Raw genomic sequence first — 24995 nt, 5'->3', positions numbered from 1 at the left:
AGATATTCGGTTAGGTAAAGGAATTACGGTAGCGCTGTGGAAGTGGTACTGTTACAAGGGGGTGGAGAAAAGAAAATAGAGCAAGACGTTGTCGTGGTGGTCTTTTATAGCTGGGAACCGCATGGTACCAATCCACCGGCGTTGCCAACCTTTGAACTTGGTGTAGATGAATGCATGGAGGCATAAAGGGTCGTAGCGGTCGCTACAGATGTTACCGAGGGGGATAAAAAATGATAAAATTACTAAAATGACTATTAAAAACCAGGGGTTGGTGATAGAAAAGTGAAATTTCATTGTTGCGTGTATTTTTTAATGCCACATAATAAAAAAAATTAAATAAAAAATTAATAAAAAATATAATTTGGGATGGACATCCCATAATAGCCGATTCTCAGATCTACTGAATATGCATACGAATATGTTACTGAACATTGTGACATGAGAATTTTATATATAAGCTATAGGGTAGGGCAAAAGTCCCGCTACCATTTTGATCGAGCGTGGTCTTGGTTATGTGACGTTTAGCTTAGTTTTGCTTTAACCATTGTGTTATGTAGACGTCCAAATTTTATTATGAATAAATATACGCTACAAGAACGAGCAGGACTAGTGACAGTAATTAATGAAAAAAATTATTCCGTTATTGCCACTCAGCAGAAATTACGTCGATGGTAGCGGGACTTTTGCTCAATCCTATGTTTGTTTTGTTACGTTGTAATGCTTTTATTTGTTTTTTATACTTTCATTGATTGAGCTCATAAGGATTCTTTGTTGAATACTGTAAAACTATTGTTATGTAATTTATTGATGTTTATATATTTATTTCTTTAAGTCTGTTTATTGATTATGCTAGAAAAGAGTAGGGATAAAAATGATAAGATAGTTAACTAGTTAAAGCTAACAACTTACCTTTACTTGTAGTTAATAGTTTCCAGGTATGGTGAAGGCAGTATCGTGATTTATTAAATTATTAAATCTTGAAAATAGTACGAATTAGAAAAAATCCATTTATGTTTTTGTGATCAACAGGTACAATTTGACCATTTAATTTAATGTTATAAATCAAAAAGAAATTGTCACACGGTGTAATCTTTTCTGGTCACAGCAATCGCTACACCCCAACAAGCGAATTGTTAAGGGAGTTTCAATTTTAATTTTTTTTTGTCTTAAAACCTATATACTTCCTAATTTAAATAATTTATGTATGGTAAATTGATTGCTTGAGTAACAAGTATTAGTTAAATAAAAAAACTCACACGTACTTTAAAATTACTTTATTTTTATAAATAATACGTAACCAACACATCATCATATAATCTAATCTAATGCAAAGGTATCTTTAGTATATTGATTATTAACCACTACAGAAACACAAAAAATCCTTTTTTCCCCCTTATTCTTTTGTTTTTATCTGGTGCCATGTAAAATATAGCTTTAAATCGTATAAAACCATTTCATATATACAACGACCGACGTGTTTATAAATATATCATCCCAAATACGTCTTCTCAATGATGTACTATCACGATATGTTTCCAGGCAATTTCGCAGTTTCCTCGCCCACCAATTTCCATTGAAAATAGTCACATTTATAACAGTGTAAATGTTTATCATGTAAAAAAACCTACAGTATATAATTCCATATATGTATGTATATAGTATGTCTTCTAAATATTTTTTCATTTGTGTGTGTGTGAGAGTCGCAAATGATACTGATCATTTCTTCTTCAAAGGTCTGCATTGGGTTCCACAAAATTTACGGTTTATATGTTCACCTGCAAGAACAATATCGTTAGTTATATACATTATTACGGAAATAAGGGATTCTTTAGTTTATTTATTAAATTTATTTTTTAATTATTATTCAATAAGGATTCTTATGTATCAATTCTTGTAACTCATTCCGTACACCTCAAAGAACCCTACGAATTCGTGAATGATATGATGTACACGTTCAGTTGATATCTTTAGAGCGACTGCTATTCCATTAAATTTTAATTTACGGTCATTCAAAATCATTTTGTGGATTTTTAAAATGTTTTCGTCGGTAACAACCTCTTTTGGGTATCCACTGCGTTCACCGTCTTCGGTGCTCATCTCACCACCTCTAAACTTAGCATAGCAATGACTGATGGTTGATTTTCCTGGGACAGTGTCCGGAAACTCGGCATCGAGCCAAGTTTTTGCTTCAACTGTATTTTTTCGCTTTATACTTTATCAACACGCGAAATTTTTTATCCATTTTTTTCACAATAACAAATATTGCTTCATTGAAAATGCTATAATTCACAAACTAATCATCCGACAGCTGTCAAATTTATACATGCATCTTTTGAGGGTTAGGGCTAACTAAAAAATATACGTATTTAATTCTAGTAGCGCCATATATGTGTCAGGCAGGGGACTTTTCATTTGACCTGTTACCTACCTAGACCTATTTATCTATTTACAATATTATTTTAACTACTACCAACTGATAATTTTAAAGTCAGTACAAGCAACAAATTTGATATGTTTTATTCGTAATTTAATTTTGTGTATATGTCACAAAATTATAATATTATTTTGGTATTTTTTAGACTCGGCATCGAATATTTTTATGAAACTTTCATCAAATTTAATGGAATGAAGATATCTTACCTGCTTATAAGACAGTTTAGTAAGGTAGAACCATCATTTAATGGGGAGAGATACTCTGGAACTGTTTCCATTAGTGGGTACCATTGAGCTATGGGTTTTCTGGGATTATCCAGCATTTCTGTCCAATGATCGCGACCCTTACCGATATCACTGGGACCGATGGTGAAGCATCCCATCAGTTCATTCAGACCAATCCTAATGAAACATACGAATAATACAAACATACAAAATAATATCGTAAAAATATTGTTTCTTGTCTTAATACTACAATATTAATATGTACATTAATATGTAAAGTTTTAGTGTTTTAACAAAGCTTTCTGCCCTGTTGATTACAACGTTATAAAGTTTGTTTTAAACTAGGATCTTTTCAATTCACATATTCATGATAATTTTAAAACCATTGTTAGTTCCAGAGGATAACAGTGTAATGCTATTACCACACCTGTCAAATATAAATGTGGTTAAATTATTTAGCAGTGGAATAGTATTAATTTATAAATACCGTTATTGACACAAAATTATTTTCAACGATAGGTTTATAGTCTTACAAATGGGTTAATATGATACAAGGTCTATTCACATTGGTTTTTTAATTGAATATTCGTCAATTAAATAAATTCCAATAAAATAAAAAAACTAACATAACGCTATATATCAGATTAATATAATAATAAATCAAAATGTTTTATGTTTGGTTGATCCTCTGGGTGTGGCCGAACTGCCCATTCAAGCTGCAACCTAGTACAATGCTTTCTTCATTGCTTTGACATCGTGTGATCGAGCGTTGTCATATAAGAGGTTGACTTTAAGTTTGTTACTCTATATTGCTGAACTTTTTACAACAATATATCGTTAAATTTGTTCAATTGACATTGGCAGGTATCTCAATATTTCTCTTCTGCGTCGAAGTGTATCGCTCTCTTGGGCTAACCCATGATTTTTTGCACTTTTGGTTGTTACGTAAATCGATCTTTCTTCAGTAGCTAGATTTCTTCAAATAGCACTGAGAAACTCGATGCTAATAAATAGACCATTGCTCTCTTATGCAAAGATATGGTAATGTAGCAATCGCTACAACCCTTTAGGCCACCACTCACTCACCTACGGCAAGTTCAAGGGTTGGTAACGTTGGTGGATTGGTAAAATGCGGTTTTCAGCTATAAAAGACCACCACGACGACGTCTCGCTCTCTTTTCTTTTCTCTACCCCCTTGTAAGAGTACCACTTCCACAGCGCTACGGTACTTCCTTTACGTAACCTAATATCCTGTCCATTCTCCTGTCGACCACATCTATCATTCAATAACAAAATAAACAAGTTTTTATTAAACCAGTGTTTTCAGTTCTCGTGTGAATTCCTTCTACAAAATAGTAGTGAGTGTTCGGATAAACAATCGCATCGAAAACCATACATTCCTACCGATCGACCAAACGAATATTCCTACAGTAATAATGTCGCATGTAATAGCTAGGTTAGGTAGTTTAACCATTCCTTGTATTAGATGTGGTTTAATGGCAATTCTTAGATTCTTCTTGAGGAATTCAAAAATATTATCTAGGTTGGAAGTAATAAAGGGATGGTGTTTAACTGGAATATTGTGAGGAATGTTCAAGAAGATTGGACATTTCTACAGAGTTATATCAGCGTGAAGTGACAGTGTTTAATTAGTAGCCTATTTAAATTTATTTAAATGTACAATACATAGTCAAAAAACTATGGTACGAGACTTTTTACGAGATTTCTTTTTCATATTTTTTATATTTTATGAAAATTCTCATATCCACTAAACATTATTTGGATTTAGGAAAAAGTTATTACATATTTTACTATATATATATTTAAACAATATATTTATTCGAATATTCATTGGCAGGTATCTCAATATTTCTCTTCTGCGTCGAAGTGTATCGCTCTCTTGGACTAACCCATGATTTTTTGCACTTTTGGTTGTTACGTAAATCGATCTTTCTTCAGGAGCTAGATTTCTTCAAATAGCACTGAGAAATTCGATGCTAATAAATAGACCATTGCCCTCTTATGCAAAGATATGGTAATGTAGCAATCGCTACAACCCTTTAGGCCACCACTCACTCACCTACGGCAAGTTCAAGGGTTGGTAACGTTGGTGGATTGGTAAAATGCGGTTTTCAGCTATAAAAGACCACCACGACGACGTCTCGCTCTCTTTTCTTTTCTCTACCCCCTTGTAAGAGTACCACTTCCACAGCGCTACGGTACTTCCTTTACGTAACCTAATATCCTGTCCATTCTCCTGTCGACCACATCTATCATTCAATAACAAAATAAACAAGTTTTTATTAAACCAGTGTTTTCAGTTCTCGTGTGAATTCCTTCTACAAAATAGTAGTGAGTGTTCGGATAAACAATCGCATCGAAAACCATACATTCCTACCGATCGACCAAACGAATATTCCTACAGTAATAATGTCGCATGTAATAGCTAGGTTAGGTAGTTTAACCATTCCTTGTATTAGATGTGGTTTAATGGCAATTCTTAGATTCTTCTTGAGGAATTCAAAAATATTATCTAGGTTGGAAGTAATAAAGGGATGGTGTTTAACTGGAATATTGTGAGGAATGTTCAAGAAGATTGGACATTTCTACAGAGTTATATCAGCGTGAAGTGACAGTGTTTAATTAGTAGCCTATTTAAATTTATTTAATTGTACAATACATAGTCAAAAAACTATGGTACGAGACTTTTTACGAGATTTCTTTTTCATATTTTTTATATTTTATGAAAATTCTCATATCCACTAAACATTATTTGGATTTAGGAAAAAGTTATTACATATTTTACTATATATATATTTAAACAATATATTTATTCGAATATTCATTGGCAGGTATCTCAATATTTCTCTTCTGCGTCGAAGTGTATCGCTCTCTTGGACTAACCCATGATTTTTTGCACTTTTGGTTGTTACGTAAATCGATCTTTCTTCAGTAGCTAGATTTCTTCAAATAGCACTGAGAAACTCGATGCTAATAAATAGACCATTGCTCTCTTATGCAAAGATATGGTAATGTAGCAATCGCTACAACCCTTTAGGCCACCACTCACTCACCTACGGCAAGTTCAAGGGTTGGTAACGTTGGTGGATTGGTAAAATGCGGTTTTCAGCTATAAAAGACCACCACGACGACGTCTCGCTCTCTTTTCTTTTCTCTACCCCCTTGTAAGAGTACCACTTCCACAGCGCTACGGTACTTCCTTTACGTAACCTAATATCCTGTCCATTCTCCTGTCGACCACATCTATCATTCAATAACAAAATAAACAAGTTTTTATTAAACCAGTGTTTTCAGTTCTCGTGTGAATTCCTTCTACAAAATAGTAGTGAGTGTTCGGATAAACAATCGCATCGAAAACCATACATTCCTACCGATCGACCAAACGAATATTCCTACAGTAATAATGTCGCATGTAATAGCTAGGTTAGGTAGTTTAACCATTCCTTGTATTAGATGTGGTTTAATGGCAATTCTTAGATTCTTCTTGAGGAATTCAAAAATATTATCTAGGTTGGAAGTAATAAAGGGATGGTGTTTAACTGGAATATTGTGAGGAATGTTCAAGAAGATTGGACATTTCTACAGAGTTATATCAGCGTGAAGTGACAGTGTTTAATTAGTAGCCTATTTAAATTTATTTAAATGTACAATACATAGTCAAAAAACTATGGTACGAGACTTTTTACGAGATTTCTTTTTCATATTTTTTATATTTTATGAAAATTCTCATATCCACTAAACATTATTTGGATTTAGGAAAAAGTTATTACATATTTTACTATATATATATTTAAACAATATATTTATTCGAATATTCATTGGCAGGTATCTCAATATTTCTCTTCTGCGTCGAAGTGTATCGCTCTCTTGGACTAACCCATGATTTTTTGCACTTTTGGTTGTTACGTAAATCGATCTTTCTTCAGGAGCTAGATTTCTTCAAATAGCACTGAGAAATTCGATGCTAATAAATAGACCATTGCCCTCTTATGCAAAGATATGGTAATGTAGCAATCGCTACAACCCTTTAGGCCACCACTCACTCACCTACGGCAAGTTCAAGGGTTGGTAACGTTGGTGGATTGGTAAAATGCGGTTTTCAGCTATAAAAGACCACCACGACGACGTCTCGCTCTCTTTTCTTTTCTCTACCCCCTTGTAAGAGTACCACTTCCACAGCGCTACGGTACTTCCTTTACGTAACCTAATATCCTGTCCATTCTCCTGTCGACCACATCTATCATTCAATAACAAAATAAACAAGTTTTTATTAAACCAGTGTTTTCAGTTCTCGTGTGAATTCCTTCTACAAAATAGTAGTGAGTGTTCGGATAAACAATCGCATCGAAAACCATACATTCCTACCGATCGACCAAACGAATATTCCTACAGTAATAATGTCGCATGTAATAGCTAGGTTAGGTAGTTTAACCATTCCTTGTATTAGATGTGGTTTAATGGCAATTCTTAGATTCTTCTTGAGGAATTCAAAAATATTATCTAGGTTGGAAGTAATAAAGGGATGGTGTTTAACTGGAATATTGTGAGGAATGTTCAAGAAGATTGGACATTTCTACAGAGTTATATCAGCGTGAAGTGACAGTGTTTAATTAGTAGCCTATTTAAATTTATTTAATTGTACAATACATAGTCAAAAAACTATGGTACGAGACTTTTTACGAGATTTCTTTTTCATATTTTTTATATTTTATGAAAATTCTCATATCCACTAAACATTATTTGGATTTAGGAAAAAGTTATTACATATTTTACTATATATATATTTAAACAATATATTTATTCGAATATTCATTGGCAGGTATCTCAATATTTCTCTTCTGCGTCGAAGTGTATCGCTCTCTTGGACTAACCCATGATTTTTTGCACTTTTGGTTGTTACGTAAATCGATCTTTCTTCAGGAGCTAGATTTCTTCAAATAACACTGAGAAATTCGATGCTAATAAATAGACCATTGCCCTCTTATGCAAAGATATGGTAATGTAGCAATCGCTACAACCCTTTAGGCCACCACTCACTCACCTACGGCAAGTTCAAGGGTTGGTAACGTTGGTGGATTGGTAAAATGCGGTTTTCAGCTATAAAAGACCACCACGACGACGTCTCGCTTTCTTTTCTTTTCTCTACCCCCTTGTAAGAGTACCACTTCCACAGCGCTACGGTACTTCCTTTACGTAACCTAATATCCTGTCCATTCTCCTGTCGACCACATCTATCATTCAATAACAAAATAAACAAGTTTTTATTAAACCAGTGTTTTCAGTTCTCGTGTGAATTCCTTCTACAAAATAGTAGTGAGTGTTCGGATAAACAATCGCATCGAAAACCATACATTCCTACCGATCGACCAAACGAATATTCCTACAGTAATAATGTCGCATGTAATAGCTAGGTTAGGTAGTTTAACCATTCCTTGTATTAGATGTGGTTTAATGGCAATTCTTAGATTCTTCTTGAGGAATTCAAAAATATTATCTAGGTTGGAAGTAATAAAGGGATGGTGTTTAACTGGAATATTGTGAGGAATGTTCAAGAAGATTGGACATTTCTACAGAGTTATATCAGCGTGAAGTGACAGTGTTTAATTAGTAGCCTATTTAAATTTATTTAATTGTACAATACATAGTCAAAAAACTATGGTACGAGACTTTTTACGAGATTTCTTTTTCATATTTTTTATATTTTATGAAAATTCTCATATCCACTAAACATTATTTGGATTTAGGAAAAAGTTATTACATATTTTACTATATATATATTTAAACAATATATTTATTCGAATATTCATTGGCAGGTATCTCAATATTTCTCTTCTGCGTCGAAGTGTATCGCTCTCTTGGACTAACCCATGATTTTTTGCACTTTTGGTTGTTACGTAAATCGATCTTTCTTCAGGAGCTAGATTTCTTCAAATAGCACTGAGAAATTCGATGCTAATAAATAGACCATTGCCCTCTTATGCAAAGATATGGTAATGTAGCAATCGCTACAACCCTTTAGGCCACCACTCACTCACCTACGGCAAGTTCAAGGGTTGGTAACGTTGGTGGATTGGTAAAATGCGGTTTTCAGCTATAAAAGACCACCACGACGACGTCTCGCTCTCTTTTCTTTTCTCTACCCCCTTGTAAGAGTACCACTTCCACAGCGCTACGGTACTTCCTTTACGTAACCTAATATCCTGTCCATTCTCCTGTCGACCACATCTATCATTCAATAACAAAATAAACAAGTTTTTATTAAACCAGTGTTTTCAGTTCTCGTGTGAATTCCTTCTACAAAATAGTAGTGAGTGTTCGGATAAACAATCGCATCGAAAACCATACATTCCTACCGATCGACCAAACGAATATTCCTACAGTAATAATGTCGCATGTAATAGCTAGGTTAGGTAGTTTAACCATTCCTTGTATTAGATGTGGTTTAATGGCAATTCTTAGATTCTTCTTGAGGAATTCAAAAATATTATCTAGGTTGGAAGTAATAAAGGGATGGTGTTTAACTGGAATATTGTGAGGAATGTTCAAGAAGATTGGACATTTCTACAGAGTTATATCAGCGTGAAGTGACAGTGTTTAATTAGTAGCCTATTTAAATTTATTTAATTGTACAATACATAGTCAAAAAACTATGGTACGAGACTTTTTACGAGATTTCTTTTTCATATTTTTTATATTTTATGAAAATTCTCATATCCACTAAACATTATTTGGATTTAGGAAAAAGTTATTACATATTTTACTATATATATATTTAAACAATATATTTATTCGAATATTCATTGGCAGGTATCTCAATATTTCTCTTCTGCGTCGAAGTGTATCGCTCTCTTGGACTAACCCATGATTTTTTGCACTTTTGGTTGTTACGTAAATCGATCTTTCTTCAGGAGCTAGATTTCTTCAAATAACACTGAGAAATTCGATGCTAATAAATAGACCATTGCCCTCTTATGCAAAGATATGGTAATGTAGCAATCGCTACAACCCTTTAGGCCACCACTCACTCACCTACGGCAAGTTCAAGGGTTGGTAACGTTGGTGGATTGGTAAAATGCGGTTTTCAGCTATAAAAGACCACCACGACGACGTCTCGCTCTCTTTTCTTTTCTCTACCCGCTTGTAAGGGTACCACTCCACAGTGCTACGGTACTTCCTTTACGTAACCTAATATCCTGTCCATTCTCCCGCCGACCACATCTATCATTCAATATCAAAATAAACAAGTTTTTATTAAACCAGTGTTTTCAGTTCTCGTGTGAATTCCTTCTACAAAATAGTAGTGAGTGTTCGGATAAACAATAGCATCGAAAACCATACATTCCTACCGATCGACCAAACGAATATTCCTACAGTAATAATGTCGCATGTAATAGCTAGGTTAGGTAGTTTAACCATTCCTTGTATTAGATGTGGTTTAATGGCAATTCTTAGATTCTTCTTGAGGAATTCAAAAATATTATCTAGGTTGGAAGTAATAAAGGGATGGTGTTTAACTGGAATATTGTGAGGAATGTTCAAGAAGATTGGACATTTCTACAGAGTTATATCAGCGTGAAGTGACAGTGTTTAATTAGTAGCCTATTTAAATTTATTTAATTGTACAATACATAGTCAAAAAACTATGGTACGAGACTTTTTACGAGATTTCTTTTTCATATTTTTTATATTTTATGAAAATTCTCATATCCACTAAACATTATTTGGATTTAGGAAAAAGTTATTACATATTTTACTATATATTGCTGATATTTAAACAATATATTTATTCGAATATTCATTGGCAGGTATCTCAATATTTCTCTTCTGCGTCGAAGTGTATCGCTCTCTTGGACTAACCCATGATTTTTTGCACTTTTGGTTGTTACGTAAATCGATCTTTCTTCAGGAGCTAGATTTCTTCAAATAACACTGAGAAATTCGATGCTAATAAATAGACCATTGCGCTCTTATGCAAAGATATGGTAATGTAGCAATCGCTACAACCCTTTAGGCCACCACTCACTCACCTACGGCAAGTTCAAGGGTTGGTAACGTTGGTGGATTGGTAAAATGCGGTTTTCAGCTATAAAAGACCACCACGACGACGTCTCGCTCTCTTTTCTTTTCTCTACCCGCTTGTAAGGGTACCACTCCACAGCGCTACGGTACTTCCTTTACGTAACCTAATATCCTGTCCATTCTCCCGCCGACCACATCTATCATTCAATATCAAAATAAACAAGTTTTTATTAAACCAGTGTTTTCAGTTCTCGTGTGAATTCCTTCTACAAAATAGTAGTGAGTGTTCGGATAAACAATCGCATCGACAGCCACACATTCCTACCGATCGACCAAACGAATATTCCTACAGTAATAATGTCGCATGTAATAGTTAGGTTAGGTAGTTTAACCATTTCTTGTATTAGATGTGGTTTAATGGTAATTCTTAGATTCTTCTTGAGGAATTCAAAAATATTATCTAGGTTGGAAGTAATAAAGGGAAGGTTTTTAAATAGAATATTGTAAGGAATGTTCAAGAAGATTGGATATTTCTACAGTGTTCTATCAGCGTGAAGTGACAGTAATTAATTAGTAGCCTATTTAAATTTATTTAATTGTACAATACATAGCCAAAACACTATGGTATGAGACTTTTTACGAGATTTCTTTTTCATATTTTTTGTATTTTATGAAAATTCTCATATCCGCTAAACATTATTTGGATTTAGGAAAAAGTTATTACATATTTTACTATATATATTTAAACAATACATTTATTCGAATATTTCTTAATAAAAAAATTGAAAATTATATAAATAAATATTTAACACTGTTTACTCTTCCAGTGCCAATTTAAATCTACTATATTTACAAAATAAATGGGAAATAAATTTATTCAACAGGCAATTATTTTCAGAATGTATATTTATGTAACATGTACATATGAAATATTTTTAATGTTAACTCGTCAATAATTTTACAATAATGCATATCAATACAATTATTAAAATTTATAATCAGAAAATATATTTTATCTCTGTGAAGGTATCTAGTATTTCATTGCCAACTTTGATTAACAGTGTTTCTGTACTTTTATGTGATTTTATGGCTATTTATTATTGTGTATTCGGTCATTGTTGGTTCGTCAGTAGGAAATGAAGTTTCTGCAATGTCAATTACCAGCGGAGTTGATAATCTCGGCGATGAGTTCCAGGAAGAGCTCCTCCAATTGCTTGAGATGCTAATTCTCGACTCTCTGACGATATCATCTACTTTTTTTTTATAAAAGCCTGACCTACAGAATCGTAATTAGATCTAAATCCTGCCTGCTCTTGTCGAATGGTTCCTTTGATATACCTCATTATCTACATTTCTCAATATTACTGTTGAACAATTATTGGTATTTCTTAGGGTGGTATTAGTAACAAGATTATATCATTAATGTATTGGTATTGGGAATAAGATAGATGACTATTTTTGAAAAACCACGTTATGATAATTCTACGCATACATTTTAACTGGGATGAAAAATTATTTCCGCGAACTGAAAGAAGAATTGGCGTTTGAAATAGTGACATTTTAAAGGTTCGTTAAAAGGCTCCAAATCTGCGCGTGATGTAGTTGTTTTGCGTGCACTGGACTATTTGTATGAGTGCAGGTCTTACTTATATATTAGTTTAACAATTTTGTGCTATAATTAGGTATTCGGGTATGTATCGGTTGTATGTGGATTCCTAATGTAGAAATACTTGTAAGATTCGTAAATATCAGTCAATCATAAAGCCAATTTAAACCTATGGGATGTAAATATAGGGTAGCACTAAAAATTCAAATCAACTAGTCATCCAATGCTGTTAAAACAAAATTATTCTAATAATTACCAATGCCAATCGCTGCGTAACCAACGAATAACTGCGCGATGACCTGGAAATTAAATGGATTTGCGAAGTTATTGCAATGTGGAAGCAATACAACTACTGGACAACGCGCAGGAAATCAGAAGATTGAAGCTAGCGAAACCATACGAACTTATATAAAGCGTATACGTTATGATAGTAGATGTTATCAAAAAAATATAAGTAAATGGCTGGTCTTATATGTTATAGAAAAGCTGTTGTGATTACGTTAATTGTATATTAGACATAATGGGTATTTAATATAGATCTTATTGTTGTGAATAAATTACCAATGTTTAAACTATGCTGCTAGTTCCAGCTTTGCAAGATATAATCACATTTTTATGTCTTGTAACGAAAATACATAACTTGTCTGGAGTTGTTACTGATATATACTTACATTAGGGCCCCTAACACCATCGAGACACATTAGAATGTTTAAGTATAACACAAAATTATTAAAATAATGTATAAATAAGATCTGTATCAATACAAACTGTCTAGTGTGTCCAAAACAAGTACATCACTAGCAGAATTGTATCAAGTAATTTTAAAAAAATAGTAGTTTATGACTTTTTAAAACCCTCCTAATACAGTAGTACAATTTAAAATTAACATATCTACTACAAAATAAAACTCCAAAGAACGACGTAAAACCACTTACCTATCATAGTCGATGATTTTAACCAACAGCGAGACGTCGTTGATGTTCTCTTCGGGCACGTCGAACACCAGCGCCTCATTGTAAACGGGATTAAGAGTGTTGTGCTTGACGGAGGTCTTCTTTTTCTTGATTCGTTTCCCCTGCCAGATGAGATAAACCTTCACGTACGGATCTGGAATTGCGAGATCGTTAGTTTCGCGGCCGCCTAATCGCGTTACGGAGAACTTGCCTGATTTGCCCGTAATATCCATCGCTTTCAGGTTAACTCCTTTTATGATCGTTAGCGTCAGACGGCCCGCTTTCGGCAGAAAGCACAAACAGACCATTAATTCGCCGAGATCGACTTTATCCTGAAATCGTGGACAGATATTAGTGTTGGACATCGTTCGCTTTCAAAATTAACGAAACATGATGGACGGTTTGGTCAATTTCGGGTTGAACGAGACAAATTTACCCCGATTGTGTTATGTAATTTATTATCATGTTGATATTAGAAGATAAAGCAGATGTACCACAAGGGGCCAATGCTTTATCTACTCTACACTTGTGATATACCACAAATGGAGAATATTACGATGGCTACATTTGCTGACGATACTGCGATTATAGCTGTCGGAGACAATAGTGAAGAAGAGACACGGAAATTACAACAGGCCAGTGACAATATAAATAATTGGACGCAAGCTTGGGAAATAAAAATTAACGAAAGTAAATTTGTGTCGTTCACCTACAATCGGACCGTACAAGCACCAATAATATTAAATAATACTGTCATTCCATATAGCAACAACGTTAAATATATTGAAATGAATCTTGACGCAAAACTTCGCTGGAAGGAACATATAAAGAAGAAAAAAAAAGAACTGGAATTGAAATATAGGAAACTCTACTGGCTAATTGGAAGAAAATCTCAATTATCAGTACATAATAAATTGCTATTATTTAAACAAATACTGAAACCTATATGGACATAAGGCGTTCAATTATGGGGATATTCTGTAAAGAATAACATAAACAAAATAAAACATTTTCAGAACAAAGTCCTGAGAGGTATTGTGGGTGCACCCAAATACTCTAGGACTGATTACGTACATCGAGACCTTCAGATACCCACAGTCAGTCAGGAAATTAAGAGAATTGCAAGGCGGCATGTGAAAAGACTCCATTCTCATGAGAATATTGAAGTATTGCAGCTTTTGGATACCACCAGAGTAGGACACAGGCTCAAAAGAATTAAATCATCTGATCTTGTGTATTTTCATGTATTTTGTAATTTAAGTAAGTAAGTAAAAATGTAAGGAAATAAAAAAAGGAAACTTACTAACATCTAACAATAATTCTATTATCGAATGTACGTTATGTGGGGAAGCATTACTGTTGACAATATATCGGAGAAATATTAAGATTGACGTCTGTTGTGGCTTTTATTCAGGGCTTGAGGTAATACTATTAATTTTAATAATCTTTTAACAATTTATAATCTAATATATTTCATTAATTTTTAGATTTTTGACAATTAATTGTAAGGTATTAATAATAAATGGCGTGGTTCATACATTTATGCTGTCACAATGTATTCAAAAAGATTTGTGCTATATTTTGAAGTATAATGAAATAAAAACGAAGTGGTCAAAAAATAGCAAGAACGTACAAATTGGCCTCTCAATTTTTCATCAAAAACTTAACTCATTTTGTTCCACAGTCTATTTATTCATATTATTATTGAGAAATGAATCTGTAGGAGAGTCAAACCTCTAAAATAATGATAAATATAATACAATACTTGTCCTACTGCAATAATATTTAATCCAGTTTGAATTATACATTAGCCTTGTAACATCATATTATGTCAATATATCCCAACATTTAACAAGATATAGAAATTTAGTGTTACGTACTCAGACAAGTTGGTTATTTCGGTTAAATAGATCCGAAATTAGTGAATGAGTGAATGACACATAATACTCTGAAAAATGTCTTTATTAATATTACAAGAGATATTCATAAAAGTTTAAGTAGAAAACATTAACTCGAACAACTAACTTGGTTAAATAGATTTATTTATCAGTCAATAATAAAGTCTATTTGGAATTATGGGTTGTAATTATAAAGTTATGTTAAGACATTAAAGTTACTTGTAAATCAACGCTGCCAAAACAAAGCTCCTCTATTAATTACTAATGCTTATCGTTACCTAATCAACGAAGAACTACATGACGAGCTCTATATCAAATGGATCTATGGAGTCCTCCAGAATTTCTACATAAAATATGATAGAAGACTAAGTCATACCAACGTGGAAGTAATTTCATTATTAGGCAACATTAATGAAATTAGAAGATTCAAAGTGAATCAAACCTCGAGCCTGTGTAACATGTAACATGTAGTCATTAATATTGACATTTTTTGAGAATTGATTTTTGAGAATTAACTGTAAGGTATTAATAATAAATGGCGTGGTTCATACATTTATGCTGTCACGATATACTCAAAAAGATTTGTGCTATATTTTGAAACATAATGAATAAAAAAAAGTGATCAAGAAATAACAAGAACGTACAAATTACCCTCTCTCAATTTTTCATCAAAAACTTAACTCATTTTGTTCCACAGTCTATTTATTCATATTACTATTGAGAAATGAAACTGTAGAAGAGTCAAACCTCTAAAATAGTGATAAATATAATACAATACTTGTCCTACTGCAATAATATTTAACTTAGTTTGAAGCATACATCAGCCCGGTAACATTATATATCCCAACATTTAACAAGATATAGAAATTTAGTGTTACGTACTCAGACAAGTTGGTTATTTCGGTTAAATAGATCCGAAAATTAGTGAAATATGATGGATGGGTGGTCCTCTGGGATGAACAAGACAAATTTATCCTAACTAATTGCTCTAATTTATGATTCTGTGGATATTACTAAATTTATGGCCTGTATATTGTTGAAATACTTAATATAATTTACAAAGTATCACGAATCAAAAATTTAACATAAAGATAATTTAGTATAATCTACTAGTGTGTGTTCTAAAAGCTTAAATTGTGTCAAAAGATCAAAGAATTTGTCAAGGTATAATTCATATACTGACTAAAAGATGGGAAGGTTTTTCCAAATGACACACAATATTCCGAAGAATGTTTTTATTAATATTACAAAAAATATTCGTAAAAGTTTAAGTAGAACACATTAACTCGAACAACTAATTTAAGGTTAAAGAGATTTCTTAGTCATAATAAATTCATAGTATAGTCAATAATAAAGTTTGTTTGAACTTCTAATAATAGGTTATGTTAAGACATTAAACTTACTAGTAAATCAATGCTGCCAAAACAAAGTTCCTCTCTTAATACTAATACTTATCGTTACCTAATCAACGAAGAACTACATTATGACCTCCAGAATTTCCACATAAAATATGATAGAAAACTAAGTCATAACAACGTGGAAGTAATTTCACTACTGGGTAACATTAATGAAATCAGAAGATTGAAAGTGAATCAAACCTCGAGATTGTGTGACATGTAACATATAGTCATTAATATTGACATAAGAGGGAGATACATGTTGATGTAATAATAGTTAAGACACTATCTTATATATAAACGTATCTAATAAGAAATGTTGGAAACAAATAAATATCTAACTTAGTCTATATAATTGTTACAGGTTGGTTTACAAAGTAATAAAAGTAATAGGACTATCGACTTAAGTATTGCTATATAGAGTTTAACGGAGATTTTATGGATAACGATTTCATTGATTATATAACTGATTTAACATGTTGGTTTACTTTTAGTTTAAATGTTCAAATAAGCAACTTTATAAAATTAAGTCCAAGAGTGGTTGATACTATATTGTTTTCAAAGCTTGGATTTAGGCCACCTTTACCATGTGATTCTAAATAGAATCCACAAAAGAAACAGAAGAAGTGAATTAAAAGAAATCTGATGTTGATACAAAATCGCTAATACTTACCGATACATGTACGTAACTTTCATTAATAATTTTAAATAATGGCGTCTCCTTCTGTTATTATACATACTGTAATATCATTGCATGTTTATAAAGTATAACCATCAATGAAGGTCTGAATAATTTTATCTGATGGAAAATATTAATACAAATAAATAATGTTTTTAATTTTCTCTTTTTTAAACAAGCGTTTCGATGTAACTTTATACTCTTATTTTGAGTTGGATTAAAATTAAAGCACTTATTTACATCCCCATGTCAAAAAATTACATTTTTCAATATTGCATCCCCTAGTTTTCAATAAAAGAGTCGCAATTTATCAGAGTTCGAAAAACATTGCTTGTTAAAATTGTAAGGGTATAGATTTTTGGAAATATGGGTTTTCAATTGTGCGTTCTTTGTGTTTAGTTAAATATATGTATTGTCAGTTTTTTTAATTAAATCTTTTGCTTTATAAAGACTATTAATTATTAAGTATTAAGAGACACAGTAATAGTTTACAACAAAGATGGTGAAGGAGAGCCAGGTATCAATCTTTTTTTTTATGGCTTCTCAATATTATTGACTAAACCTGGGGGTAAATGGCTGTAAGCGTATAGTCCTGTACTGCATTTAAAGGCATGTCCAATGAGGTGTAAATTTCCTTCTGAGCCATATGACTTGAAAATTAATGAAGATGAGACCAAAGTATTGGCAATTGATAGGTCCTTTGCTGTTGTATATCTCAATGGTATCTTGTTATAACAAGTGGGGTTAAAGTATTTGTAATCAGTAATACAAAAGAAAAAAGTGGCATCTACCTTCGAAGTAATAAACTAAATAGCCCAAGATGCACGAACTTTTGCTTCTCTAAAATGGTGCATGTAGAAGAGAGGAGATAAACCAATGAATATTAAAATTCCCCATTTTTCAAAATACAACGCATTCTTCTGACGCCAGAAAATTATAGATAACAAGAACCGAGTGTTTTAGATTCATTGCTGCATCATAAATTTGAATTTCTTGTCTATTTTTCAGATGCAGGTCATAGTTATGCTTCAGTTGCTGTGTGATAGATGGATAGACGATTGACTTCTTAGGTCTCTTCATTTCTTCGCTGTTCTAAGCTGCAAAGACTTCTTCTAGTTCTTAAAATACCGTTTCCCAGTTCCAAGCTTGTAATTTTCCAGTTCATTTCAATCATTTTCATATAAGTATCTTACCTCAGGAGACTTAACAAAGTCTGATGACATGTTTACTATGAGTAAAATCAGTAAAGTTAGAGAAACAAATAACTATTCAACAAGAAAAAAAATGAGAATGGTACAAAGAATGAAAGAAAGATAAATGAAAAACACAGCCTTTCCGAAAGAACAAAATATTCAACTAGGTTTCATTGAAGCTTCGTCGCTGAGTGCTTATATCAATAAATGTAGAAGTATTAGTAGGTTTCAGCTTGCTGTAATAAACTGCTTCGATGCAGGAATATATAGAGAAGGCTCAAACCAAATTTCAAGCAAGTCGGTCCAGTGAAACTTATATCACGTCACCAAAATAGCTATATATTGAAAATAATCCTTTTTTTTTCAAATCTCTAGACTAGAATACTATCTTAAGTGTATACTGAATAAACACCCCCTGTATAATGGAGATGGTTAGAAACAATACAATTTATCTTTCAGTTTAATTGAAGACACTCCAATTAGATAAGGGAAAGAGGTCGTTCCGCTATATTTTTCAAAATCGCAATATCTCGTTTTCAACAAGAGAGCCACAATTTTGTTATATCTTCAAAGATTTTGCTTGTTATATAAAAGAATATCGTTCTTTTTTCAAATATATATTTTCAGTTCTACGCTAATTGTTTTTAGTTAAAATAAAACATGGAAAATGTCCATGTTACAATCGTAATGTTAGTAAAAAATCAGGTAAAGAAAGGAACAAGATAGCGAACATCCACTCAACAATGACGGTTTTATTATTTAATAATAAAAGACCAAAACGAAAAAAATTAAGTATTGTAGAAAAAAAGAATAAAGGCCTAAAGTAGGCGATAGTAAAAATGACCCAGCAAGATTGTAAAACAAAACTAGCTAAAAAAATCCATAAACATAAAAAACAGAAAAAACAACCTTTCGCAAAGAACACAAACCTGAAACTCCCTACTGTTAAAAGCCCGATCCTGACTGTTTATATCAGTAAATACAAAAGCTGAACAAGTCTTCAATTAAATATATCGGGCCTTTTTGTTATTGGACTTTCTTGAAGAAGGTAACTAAGTTAATTATCGTTAAAACAGTTTGTGTAAGTTGATTTTTAATTAAATGTCAGATATATCCAAATATCTTTAGCTTCTTCCAAATATCTAAAGTCTCTTTCTTATTACATTCACGATTTATCAATTCAAAGTAGTAATAAACAAGCAAAATATGAAGAGTTATAAATAGTTAATGAATTTTTATATATTGTGTCTATTAACTAATAATAATATTTTATACCAACAAATACTTTATACATTTTCTAAAGTTTGTTCAATAAAAATTGAAAGGGTAAAGATGGAATATTGCTTATTGCTATATCTAAATATAATTGAGCAATTTATATAGATATTGCAGTAATAAATATATACCAAAGAATTGATTAAAAAACAGAAGATCTTAAATATAATATATATTGTATTGTTTTGTGTATTTAAAGTGATATATTTACGTAGATAGATATATTTACACTAATATGGTAATAGAAAATACAAATTGTAAGATCAGATAGTTTTTGTTTTTTATATTATTTACATTTGATATTTGATATAGTGGTACAAGGCATTCGAAGAAAAGAAATACTGTCCTGCAATGTTCCTCGACATATCACAAACTTTTGACCGGGTATGCTATTTGGGATTAATCTACAAAATGAACAAATTGATACAGAATTCTTAACAGTTAAACCTATTATTTTGGCTGGAATTACCTATTGTAGTGTCTTGGGATCACTCCCATATCTGCTCTATATTGCTGATAACCCAACACTAAAAGAAACAGTACTTGAAGCATTTGCCGACGACCTCTGTCTAAGGTTGTAGAAAAAGTATAAGTTGCAGCCAACAAGATGAACATATGGACTAGAGACTAGAAAATACATATTAATAGCTCCAAATATGTTTATGTTAATATTGCGTTGTGGCGAATTGACAAAAACTTAATTACTTCACTTGACGAATGACCGATTCGTGAAGCAGAATCAGCTCGGAATATATCTTGATGGTAGGTTAAACTGGAAACATCATGTGAGACAAAAAGCAGAGCAAATTAGACTCAAAGTCAAACAATCGTACTGGTTAGTCGAAAAATACTCTCAACTTGATCTAAAATCAATCATAAAGCATATTTGGACCCATGGGGTACAAATATGGAGTTGCACTAAACCATCAAACCAACTAGTAATCCAACGTACCCAAACCAACGTTCTACGGTTAATTACCAACGCTTATCGCAACGTAATAAACGAAGAGCTGCATAATGACCTCGGAATCAAATGGATACAGAAATTGATCCCAGATTTCGCCCTAAAACATGAAACAAAAATGCTAAACCGCAGCAACGTGGAAGCAATACACCTACTCGACAACATACAAAAAATCAGAAGACTGAATCGAACCAAACCACACAAACTTGTCTAGTGTATATGTGTGTTCTTAACTTTAATTTAAGTATTAATCCCGTACTAATAGTAGTTATAAATTAATTTGTAAATTAAGAGTGTACTAAGCATATCTGATATATATCATTTTTTTAAGCATTTTCATAAAATATTTACTTAAAATATTATTTATACTGTAATAAAATATATTTTATTGTATAAAATATATATAAAATACAGCCTTTCGAAAGAACTACAAGCTGACACTAGTTTTTGTTGAAATCCTTATGTTAATTGTAAAAGCCTTACTCAGTTGCTGTACTGTAAAATATCCTTTGTGTAAACAGGGCGTCTGAAGTCGATAGCTATGTCAATTAATGTTAAAAGTTTCACTCAGTGTAATGTAACTTCGCTTCCTCTTATTTAATTATATATTACTCCGAGTTTTCTTTAGTTTCGGTATACAAGATCATTTTACATATGGTATAATTTATCTAATTAATGTTCATATCTTAACATTTCCACGATTAATCAACTCAAAGTAAGAACAAACAAGCAAAACATGAATGAATAATGTAATCCTCCTAAACATTTTAAAGATTGTTCCTGTAATTAACAACATTCACTTAAGTGTATACTGGTTAAGCAGTACCTGTATAAAAGAAGATGGTTGTTTAGAAACTGATGCAAAGGAACGAAACAAATTATCTTTGTGTTTAATTGAAGACACTCCAATTAGACCCCGGACAGAGGGCGCGCTGTTACATTTTTCAATGTCGGAACCTCTGCTTTCCAATAAAAGCGCCATAATTTATTATAGCATCAAGAATATTGCCTGTTTAATTAATTTGGGTGATGCCATCGCTGACGTCTGTCGAGCTTAACGCAGTTTACTCGAGATTCCGCATTATGGAGATGGTTTCTCAGTCGTACGACTTGTATTAGTTGCAATTAAGTTTGCACAACGAGATTTTTGATGTTCCAAGGATTTATCTTAAAATTTAAAGTAATAATTTGCATACACTGAAAATGAGATTACAAATATATTTTTTTTTCGAAACAGAGATAACGAAATGATGCAAAATGAAGTCTAGTTTTACTTATCTGGTGATAATTTTTGAATAAAACTGTTTTTCATAAAAATACGTATAGGTTAAAATAGGTTTATCGAAGGTAGAGATAAATATAAATATGTTTATCTGGCGAATATAGCAGTTGGTTACTTTAAATACATTATATGATATTAGATACATTACATACATTTGGTGATGCCATCGCTGATGACTGTCGAGCTTAAGGCAGTTTACTCGAGATTCCGCATTATGGAGATTGTTTCTCAGTCGCACGATTTGTATTAGTTGCAATTAAGTTTGCACAACGAGATTTTTGATGTTCCAAGGATTTACCTTAAAATTTAAAGTAATAATTTGTACACCCTGAAAATGAGATTACAGATATATTTTTTTTCGAAACAGAGATAACGAAATGATGCAGAAATGAAGTCTAGTTTTACTTATCTGGTGACAAATTTTTAATAAAACTGTTTTTCATAAAAATACGTATAGGTTAAAATAGGTTTATCGAAGGTAGAGATAAATATAAATATATTTATCTGGCGAATATAGCAGTTGGTTACTTTAAATACATTATATGATATTAGATACATTACATACATTGGGTGATGCCATCGCTGACGTCTGTCGAGCTTAACGCAGTTTACTCGAGATTCCGCATTATGGAGATGGTTTCTCAGTCATACGCCTTGTATTAGTTGCAATTAAGTTTGCACAACAAGATTTTTGATGTTCTAAGGATTTACCTTAAAATTTAAAGTAATAATTTGTACACACTGAAAATGAGATTACAGGTATATATTTTTTTCGAAACAGAGATAACGAAATGATGCAGAAATGAAGTCTAGTTTTACTTATCTGGTGATAATTTTTGAATAAAACTGTTTTTCAAAAGATACGTATAGGTTAAAATAGGTTCATCGAAGGTAGAGATAAATATAAATATATTTATCTGGCGAATATAGCAGTTGGTTACTTTAAATACATTATATGATATTAGATACATTACATACATTGGGTGATGCCATCGCTGACGTCTGTCGAGCTTAACGCAGTTTACTCGAGATTCCGCATTATGGAGATGGTTTCTCAGTCGTACGCCTTGTATTAGTTGCAATTAAGTTTGCACAACAAGATTTTTGATGTTCTAAGGATTTACCTTAAAATTTAAAGTAATAATTTGTACACACTGAAAATGAGATTACAGGTATATATTTTTTTCGAAACAGAGATAACGAAATGATGCAGAAATGAAGTCTAGTTTTACTTATCTGGTGATAATTTTTGAATAAAACTGTTTTTCAAAAGATACGTATAGGTTAAAATAGGTTCATCGAAGGTAGAGATAAATATAAATATATTTATCTGGCGAATATAGCAGTTGGTTACTTTAAATACATTATGTGATATTAGATACATTACATACATTGGGTGATGCCATCGCTGACGTCTGTCGAGCTTAACGCAGTTTACTCGAGATTCCGCATTATGGAGATGGTTTCTCAGTCGTAGGACTTGTATTAGTTGCAATTAAGTTTGCAGAAAGAGATTTTTGATGTTCCAAGGATTTACCTTAAAATTTAAAGCAATAATTTGTACACACTGAAAATGAGATTACAGATATATTTTTTTTTGAGACAGAGATAAGGTAATGATGTAGAAATGAAGTCTAATTTTAATTATCTGGTGATAATTTTTGAATAAAACTGTTTTTCATAAAAATACGTATAGGTTAAAATAGGTTTATCGAAGGTAGAGATAAATATAAATATATTTATCTGGCGAATATAGCAGTTGGTTACTTAAGATACATTATGTTTTACGGTTTATCTTAGATTATCCTTTGTAATACTCATAATATTGCAACGTTAGTAACAAGGACAAGTTGTAACTATAATAGTTGTCGTTTTAAATCCACTTGATATTGGAATTAATTAGTAAATCTCATAGTGATTTAATTATCGAATAAAAAAGTTACTGTTAGTAAGATTTGACCGATTGGGGTAAGGACAATTTAAACAAGGAAAAAAAGGAAGAGTCTGCATGCCTCTTCTTTAAATTTTTAAAACAATAGTGATAAGAGGTTTAAACTGACAAACGTTGTTTTAATATTATCCTTGTTTTGATAAAAATCAAATCGTCCCTTATTATTACTCTGTTTGAAAATTCCGAAGCCAAACAGAATAGATTGTGTATAGTGAGTTACTTTGTACAGGAACGAGATAATGGATGCCCCACTCTTGCCAGTAAAATTCATTAGAGATGTAAACATTTTTACTGTAGAATATTAATTTGTGGAGATTTTTATTGAAAGTATTTTTAGCGTGTTGCAGCTGCACTGAATATTAGTACACGGTCACTCAAATATCTCAAAAAAATAAAGAATATGACCAAGATCAGCTTAATGTTAGCTCTATCAGAGAATAAATATATGAAATGTATAAAACAGTGAGTAGATTTTCAATATAAATTTAATTTAATTTAATTATATTAAAGGAAACTGTTAGTCAGAAAAGTATCGAAGAGGTCTAATGGAACTTCCGGATATTGCTTTTAAAATAATACAATTTTTAAAAGCATGTAATAAAATTAAGAAAGTTTTATTATTTCAATTTATGTATCTAGACGAGACGTGTATATTTCAAAATGAAACATAGGGCCACTCTTGGCAAAACACTAATAAAGAGTGTAAAGATAACAAAAGTTGATGTAGAGATTATAATAACGTAGGTTTGATTACTTATATTATCGTTCATGATGGAAACAGGCATGGTCTTTTTCCTAGAACTGAGTTAGTGTTTTGCCACTCGTCAAATATACATTAAATGTTTGTGTTAGTGTTTTTGTGTAATTTACTTTTTTAAAAACAAATCTGAAAAAAATACGATGTAAATAGACGTACCTGTTTACAATAACACCAACAAATTGTCGATACATTAGAAATTAACAATTTAGTAATTGGCTTGAGCAATGATTCTAACAGTGAATGATACTGAATGAAACTTTGTTGTTGTCGGTTTATGTACCAATACTGATTATTATTAACACAAAGTAATAAAAACTTTAACAACTAAAGATCAGTATG

General features: G+C 31.9%; 1 protein-coding gene across 3 annotated transcripts in view; it reads right to left on the bottom strand.

Moving 5' to 3' along the window:
• Positions 1-1259: 1259 nt before the first annotated feature.
• LOC143204512 (synaptotagmin-10) overlaps positions 1260-24995 on the bottom strand; it is a 93101-nt gene continuing 69365 nt past the window's right edge. For all 3 annotated transcript variants that reach the window (XM_076417072.1, XM_076417073.1, XM_076417070.1), the window contains exons 8-11: positions 13469-13589; positions 13240-13411; positions 2641-2835; positions 1260-1775 (exon numbers count right to left, since the gene is read on the bottom strand). In XM_076417072.1, coding sequence (XP_076273187.1) covers positions 1772-1775; positions 2641-2835; positions 13240-13411; positions 13469-13589 — 492 coding nt within the window. In that variant the 3' untranslated portion in view covers positions 1260-1771. The remainder of the gene's footprint in view (positions 1776-2640; positions 2836-13239; positions 13412-13468; positions 13590-24995) is intronic.

Source organism: Rhynchophorus ferrugineus, unplaced genomic scaffold (assembly GCF_030347505.1).
Source record: "Rhynchophorus ferrugineus isolate W39M unplaced genomic scaffold, kcgeb_rfMv2 rfM11, whole genome shotgun sequence".
NCBI lineage: Eukaryota > Metazoa > Arthropoda > Insecta > Coleoptera > Curculionidae > Rhynchophorus > Rhynchophorus ferrugineus.
This window is presented reverse-complemented; position numbering and strand designations above follow the sequence as displayed.